Here is a 7,789-nt window from a genome sequence, read left to right as displayed (position 1 = left end):
TCAATAAGTGCCTGGATCTTCTCATTTACTGGAAAGGTTTGTTTTTTCGTCTCCTAAAGCCCCCCAAACATAACATCCTCTAGGGTTTTAGCCGCCTTTTCTTCCTGTAGGCCCATTGTAGCTCTAATGGCCTTTAGGAGGGCGTCTGTGTCTTCCACAGGGAAACATGGTTTACCCCCCATGTCGCAGTCTGAGGAGGATGATTTTTCCGCCTGAGATGATATTGACGCGGAATCCGAGGGGGAACTAGGGGGATCCTTCCTGGTTTTTTTCCCTTTTTTCAATAGGGACTTAATTGAGCCTTCCATTTCTGACCTTAGGGCAGATATCAGGTTGGCTGCGAAACTAGGCGCTTCCTCCGCCATAGTCCGCTGAATGCACGCAGCACAGAGATCTTTTTGCCAATCTCTTGCTAGGGGAGATTTACATATAGCTCAATCCCTATTGTTCTTCTTGCTTCCCGCTTTTCTAGGTCTTTCCTACAGGGTGAAGCATACAACAGAAGCCCTATTAACATAATGCTAACATTCACGAAGATCACTCACCACCCGAAATCAAGGGTACCGGACTCGGAGGCTGCGTCGGGGCACGTGACCTGCGCTCTTTGGATCTTGAGGAGTCCCCCGATCTGCGGCTGGGGCGACTGCTTGTGGAATGGCTTCCGTGCTTTCTGCCAGAGAGCTGAGAGGGAGGCAGGGACGCTGAACGTTCCTGCTCTGACTCCATGTTGCACCGCCGTCTGCTGCCGCCTTCTCTTTTTCAATACCGCGCCTCCGCTCAGGTGAGCGTCTCTCCCCTCCCCCCTGCGACCGCCAGCAGACCGCTTCAGAAAAACCGGCCGGCGTCGCACCCGGCGCCATTAAACCGTCGCCCTTCTCTGACGTCAGCCGGCTCACCCAGCATGCAACGCGCCGCTGACGTCAGCGGCCGGAAGCCAGCGTCTCTCCCCTGCTATGGGGATCGAGATGAGGCGTGCGCGGGGGGAGGGCGGCGCGGTGGGGGCTTCCCACAGCCCCGGGGATCTCACCGACGCCCGCACGAACCCGGAACCCCGGAGGGCCCGGGGACTGTGCATCCAGCACCCGATGGCCGGCGCTGCAGGTAAGACACCTGTTCTTCCTGCGCCGGGACGGGGCTGGGTCCATCTTCTTTTCTTCACCCATGACAGGTACCGCCGACAGTGGGGTTCCTTCCAGGACAGGAACCCAACTGAAGCGGGGAGAGAGGTGCCGCCCCTTATGTCTCAGTAGGTTCCTGTCCTGGCGGGGCGGATCACTCTCTCAGGTGGTGCTGTCATGGGTGAAGGGAAAATATGTTATCTTTAACTTAGGCCTCTAGGATATAATTGCATCTATACCTTAACTCTTCACAATAACAGTAATTTTGACCAGGGGTGCCCAAACTTTACATGCCACTGTAGTCTGTCATTTTTATCTTTGATTTTCCTGACAACATCTCTCCTCTCTCTATATCCAAAGATTTCTGAAAGTCCAGATTAATGATTCTTTCAGTATATACTACTCGTTTTTATAATAGATTTTTTTGGCAAGTTTGTAATTTTTTTTTGTTTTTTGTTGTGGAATAATATTAAATTATATATATCACACACACATATGGTGTCTTTTGCGTTCTATCCATTAGGGCGGTTTCACAAGTCCAGATAATTCCGGTACCGGAGCTATCCGTGTCCATATGTATGTCATCCATGTGCTATCCGTATGTCCGTGTGTACCATCCGTGTGCGTGTTTTTGAAAAATTATTTTCAATGTTAACCCTTTGATTCTTAAAAACGCACACGGATCGCACACGGACAGCATCCGTGTGCAGTACGTGTTTACACGGACCCATTGACTTGTATGGGTCCGTGTGATCCGTGCTGTTGCACAAAACGGACATGTCAGCGGGTTTTGCACACGGACACACGGTCCGTGAAAACACGCCGACATCTGCATAGACACATTCATTCAAATGTGTCTACGTGTGTCCGTGTCTCCGGTACGTGAAAAAACTGTCACTACACGTACCGGAGACACTGACGTGTGAAACTGCCCTTAGTCCACGAGTATGATTGCTAAAGGCACAGTAGATGTCAGGGTGTGACTTACCATCACCATGTGGAACCTTTTAACCTGATGGACATTAATAAAGTTTAAAGATTGTACTGTATTGTATTTGGATGTACCTATGCTCCTTTACTTTTACATTTCGGTTGTGTTATTTTTGCCCTCTCAAAATGATTTTGGTTTGTTTCTCAATGGATTTGTACAGATTATGAGTGACATTAAGGTGAAAAAAAGTTCTGGAATGATTCATGCGTTTTTTTTTTAAGGGCCAAAAACTGTGCATCTACTTGTAGAGAACACTAGTGATGAGGGAACGCGCTCAGATAAGGTGTTATCTGAACATGCCCAGGTACTAACCAAGCGTCTTCGGCGTGCTCGAATAATGTGTGTGCGTACCCGCGGCTGCATATCTCACCGCGGTTCAACAGTCGCAACACATGTAGGGATTGCCTAACAATACAGCTGGTGCGGGGACTCAAAACATATTTTGAGCACTCTAAAGACACTGTTAGCACGTGATCTTAAACACTGACCTTCAAAACCCTGCGCCATAAGGTGGTCCGATATATGCCTGGAAATGGTAGGCTCACAGAATTCCTGAAATAATAAGTTCACGATAATGCACTAGCAGTCACCACTAGAAAGGTTTGATGGGAAGCAACGCAAAGAACATTGAGGTTTCAATCATTTCATACAGACACGGCAAAGGTTTCATAGAAAAGGTTTAATTACTATCACAATCATCTGATCTCTAAAAGGCAACATGAACTCATTCGGCGCCATAAAATATGAAGAATATATACACGATCCAAATTTCTACAATGTGGCTACTAAGGAGAATTTTTGGCAACTCTACGAATGTTAGAAGATTTGGAATAAATGATTCGGATTTTCTAGAGAAATGTGTTTGGACAGACTGGACGATTCCCCTGAAAAGCAGACGCGGGCTGTCCGGGGACGGGGATCACATCTGTCATGGAGAGATTCCAGCATTCCCGACAGAAGCGGGACTCACTCCGCACAATGGTGGGGAACACTTGATTTGGCCTTTTATATGAAATGTCTCTGTTTTCACCTCCGTTGCCGATCACAGCTCGTTGTGGGGGAGGCCATCCTTAGACACGCGGCTTGTTAAATCCTGCAGATGCTTCTTTACCTACGCGAGATGAGAACATAGAAATATCCAAAGTGTTACTATCCTTAATTGTCTGGCTCTGTCTGACCGCTATGCAGGGAGGATAAGTTAAGCTGGAAAATAATGTGAAAAGTGGAGGAAAAAAAAAAACCAAAAAACACAAGCATAAAGCGGAGGAACGGCGATGATAAGTGACGATTGTCGGATCTTGTTATTTCAGTAGCACCAGGAAGCAATTTCTGTAGCACCAGGAAGCAATTTCTGCAGAATTTCCATGGAGTTTTTTTGTAAAAACGACTCCCCTCTTTCATCTCATGACGATCGGCTTAACCCATTCCAAACCATAGCTTAAAAAGGATAAAACGGTCTCTATTTTTGAGTTTTTTCTTACATTTTAATTTAATTTATTTTTTTACAAAATGTATTCATTTATTGCTCTGGGGCAGGAGAAAAAGCTGGAATGGTAATACCTGCTTCTTCCTAATGTTCTTTATATATAGATCACGAAAACATAGATCTCTCAGTTAACGGATTCTGCAATTAGCAAAAGACACCAACACAGCGGCTAACGGAGGCAAACGGCACAAAGTGATTAATGAAACCCACCTGCAAAGATGTGCCTTTATTAGCCCCCAATTACATTTATGGTAAATAATTGGAAAAAAAGTCCTCAAAAAGGTGGACAACTCTAAACATGGCTTCAGCCAAACTCTAATAGCGGAGTGAAATCAATCTAGCGGACTGTAGATATATGCCCCACCTACACGAGGCACCGACAATAAGGACATCGTTCCCATCTTCCCTGCCTGTTTACATCCAGACTTCCATTTTAGGGGGGCTTCAGACTACACAGCCACACTGCCATTATAGGGGGGCTCCACAATACACATCCACACTGCCATTATAGGGGGCTCCAGATTACTTAGACTGCTGTTATAGTGGGGGGGCTTCAGATTACTCAGACTGCTCTTATAGGGGGGCTCCAGAATACACATCCAGATTAAAATATCTATGGAATGGTTCAGATATTATTAGGAATACAATGTTATGTTACATAACTAGCAATGAAATTATAAAGAGCGATTAAAAAGACCTCAACATAGTACGTTTCTTTCTGTGTAAGCACTAGGACAGAAAACATCTCAATGGCAGCTGCCCTTTATACCATCATGCTGGTATATACAGGGGCAGGTAAATACAGCATATTAACAATGTGGGCCAAGTACATCAGCCCTATCAGGCAAATGTCAGGAGCTGAAGAACCTCACTGGTGGTGAATACAGATGGTGTTTTCTGTCGGACATTCACTGCAATAAACCTTGTTCTGGAGATTATACAAAAGACAAGGATGCGCTGGGTTATGTACAAACATGACAGACCAAGGAATCACCGAGAATTTTGTGTTCAAGTCGACTGCTGCATAAAATCCTTGTAAGCAAACACATTTTCTTATGGAAAAAAAAAAAAAAAAAAAAAAAATCAAACAATTTGATCAAAATACAGAACTTTCTATAGTATGGAATCCGAGCTGGCGTCCTCCTAACATGTCCTTTCGTTAACTCTTGCAGTCTCCATGAAACAACCCGTCTCATCTTTTCTTAAAAATCTACACTGTGTCGCTGTTATTCCCCTTGGAAATGCGTGAAGAAACTGACTACTGGATATTCCCAGTCTCCTAAACACAGCGACAATTTTCCAGCTGCAGCTTTATTACCCTTCACCTTCCCGCTTTCTTTGTCTCCTCGGTTATTGAGAGGGTTTCTGTACATTTACAGAGGGGGCAACAGGTACAAAACAGTAGATGATGGGGAAAGTAATACTTTATTCAAAAAAGCTACATTACAAACATTATGTACTGAAAAGCACCAATTTATGAAAAAAAAGCGTAAGGATTTTTTCACATCAAAATGTAATGACACTAACATATAACATCACTTTGGGGGTCCAATCACTGGGACCCTCACTGATCCTAGAAATTAAGTGAATAGTGTAGCTCTGCTTCTCCTAATTTTTCCCTCTTGGTTGTGCAGAGATCTGCAGTCGCCTCTATTCACTTAAAGACAACCTTTAACTGGATTAAATTTAAGGGGAGTTCCTTTCCCAATTGGGGCTGCTCCACAAATTCTGGAACAGTTTTTCTTTTTCTTCTGTGCCACTCCGTTCTAAAGTTATGCTCTGAGTGATAAAGATGCACATTTTCCTTTCAACCTACTGGGCGTGTACCACAGAACTTCTGTGGGCGTGGCAGTATTTTGATTGGTCAATGTCAGAGGACAAAAAGAAAAACGCCCACTAGGGGTCAAAGAAAAACAAACAACCAAACCCAGCAAATCACACATTTATGATCTGCCCTATCAATATGCCAAAATGTAAGTAGCTCATAATATAAAGAAAAACAAACAAAACACCCAAACTTGTGGATACAGACCTTATACCCCAGCTCCTTGATCTTGTCCGTGAGGGCATTATATTTCTCTTTACTCTTCTTGATATGCTCTTTGTCCCCAGAGCCTGCAATGTGCTTTAGTTTCTCCTGTGAGATTTCAAGCTGCTTCTGATAATGTTGGTGTTTCTCGATTTTTGTTTCAAAGTGTTTCAGTTCCTCCTTTAAAAAAAAAAATAAAAAAATTTAGATGAAAAATTTAAATTTTTTATAGAAGTGATTTTTGTTATATTCCTTTACCTTGAATGATTCCAATTCACTGGGAGAGAAGTTTGCACTCCTTGCCATGTCCCACAAGTCATTAACCCTTGGCTCGTTAAAATCTGAAATAAGAAAAACAATTGACAATTTTCATAAAATATTTACTTTTGCCTTTTTCTTCTGGCGACATTTGTCATATGACTGCTTTTCTTTTTTTTGACAAGTTGTAGTTTTGAATGACACCATTACAAATAAATGTTTAGCTTCAGTTATCATTCTGAGCGCCAGAACCATTCGATTTTTCAGTGGATAGCGTTTCTTTGCGGGATGAGCTGTAGTTTTTATTGGTACTTTTTTAGTGTCCACAATAATTTATGATACTTTTTTTCGGGGGCGGTTGGGGTTAAGGGAGGGGGACAGAATTTTTTTTTTTTTTAAATAAAGGAAGGGGCGATCCTAGCAATTCAATTCTGCCTTTCCATTTACTGTATGGGATGCATTCCAATATTCCATTATTTTGGGCAATTATACAGTGATACCAAATTTTTTTGAATTTATTAAAAAAAATTATATTATATTATATTATATATATATACACACACACACACACACACACACACACACACACACACACAGTGCCTACAAGTAGTATTCAACCCCCTGCAGATTTAGCAGGTTTGATAAGATGCAAATAAGTTAGAGCCTTCAAACTTCACACAAGAGCAGGATTTATTAACAGATGCATAAATCTTACAAACCAAAAAGTTATGTTGCTCAGTTAAATTTTAATAAATTTTAAACATACAAGTGTGGGTCAATTATTATTCAACCCCTAGGTTTAATATTTTGTGGAATAACCCTTGTTTGCAATTACAGCTAATAATCGTCTTTTATAAGACCTGATCAGGCCGGCACAGGTCTCTGGAGTTATCTTGGCCCACTCCTCCATGCAGATCTTCTCCAAGTTATCTAGGTTCTTTGGGTGTCTCATGTGGACTTTAATCTTGAGCTCCTTCCACAAGTTTTCAATTGGGTTAAGGTCAGGAGACTGACTAGGCCACTCCAACACCTTGATTTTTTGCCTCTTGAACCAGGCCTTGGTTTTCTTGGCTGTGTGCTTTGGGTCGTTGTCTTGTTGGAAGATGAAATGACGACCCATCTTAAGATCCTTGATGGAGGAGCGGAGGTTCTTGGCCAAAATCTCCAGGTAGGCCGTGCTATCCATCTTCCCATGGATGCGGACCAGATGGCCAGGCCCCTTGGCTGAGAAACAGCCCCACAGCATGATGCTGCCACCACCATGCTTGACTGTAGGGATGGTATTCTTGGGGTCATATGCAGTGCCATCCAGTCTCCAAACGTCACGTGTGTGGTTGGCACCAAAGATCTCGATCTTGGTCTCATCAGACCAGAGAACCTTGAACCAGTCTGTCTCAGAGTCCTCCAAGTGATCATGAGCAAACTGTAGACGAGCCTTGACATGACGCTTTGAAAGTAAAGGTACCTTACGGGCTCGTCTGGAACGGAGACCATTGCGGTGGAGTACGTTACTTATGGTATTGACTGAAACCAATGTCCCCACTGCCATGAGATCTTCCCGGAGCTCCTTCCTTGTTGTCCTTGGGTTAGCCTTGACTCTTCGGACAAGCCTGGCCTCGGCACGGGAGGAAACTTTCAAAGGCTGTCCAGGCCGTGGAAGGCTAACAGTAGTTCCATAAGCCTTCCACTTCCGGATGATGCTCCCAACAGTGGAGACAGGTAGGCCCAACTCCTTGGAAAGGGTTTTGTACCCCTTGCCAGCCTTGTGACCCTCCACGATCTTGTCTCTGATGGCCTTGGAATGCTCCTTTGTCTTTCCCATGTTGACCATGTATGAGTGCTGTTCACAAGTTTGGGGAGGGTCTTAAATAGTCAGAAAAGGCTGGAAAAAGAGATAATTAATCCAA

At 43.7% G+C, this 7,789-nt stretch overlaps 1 protein-coding gene across 2 annotated transcripts in view; it reads right to left on the bottom strand.

The window, feature by feature from the left end:
- Positions 1-2,769: 2,769 nt before the first annotated feature.
- The window catches only part of LRPAP1 (LDL receptor related protein associated protein 1), a 70,262-nt gene continuing 65,242 nt past the window's right edge, over positions 2,770-7,789 (bottom strand). For both annotated transcript variants that reach the window (XM_073574563.1, XM_073574562.1), the window contains exons 6-8: positions 5,883-5,965; positions 5,628-5,804; positions 2,770-3,220 (exon numbers count right to left, since the gene is read on the bottom strand). In XM_073574563.1, the coding sequence (XP_073430664.1) occupies positions 3,152-3,220; positions 5,628-5,804; positions 5,883-5,965 (329 nt within the window). In that variant the 3' untranslated portion in view covers positions 2,770-3,151. The remainder of the gene's footprint in view (positions 3,221-5,627; positions 5,805-5,882; positions 5,966-7,789) is intronic.

Source organism: Dendrobates tinctorius, unplaced genomic scaffold, assembly GCF_039654945.1.
Source record: "Dendrobates tinctorius isolate UK_male_01 unplaced genomic scaffold, ASM3965494v1 ptg000039l, whole genome shotgun sequence".
Taxonomy (NCBI): Eukaryota; Metazoa; Chordata; class Amphibia; order Anura; family Dendrobatidae; genus Dendrobates; species Dendrobates tinctorius.
This window is presented reverse-complemented; position numbering and strand designations above follow the sequence as displayed.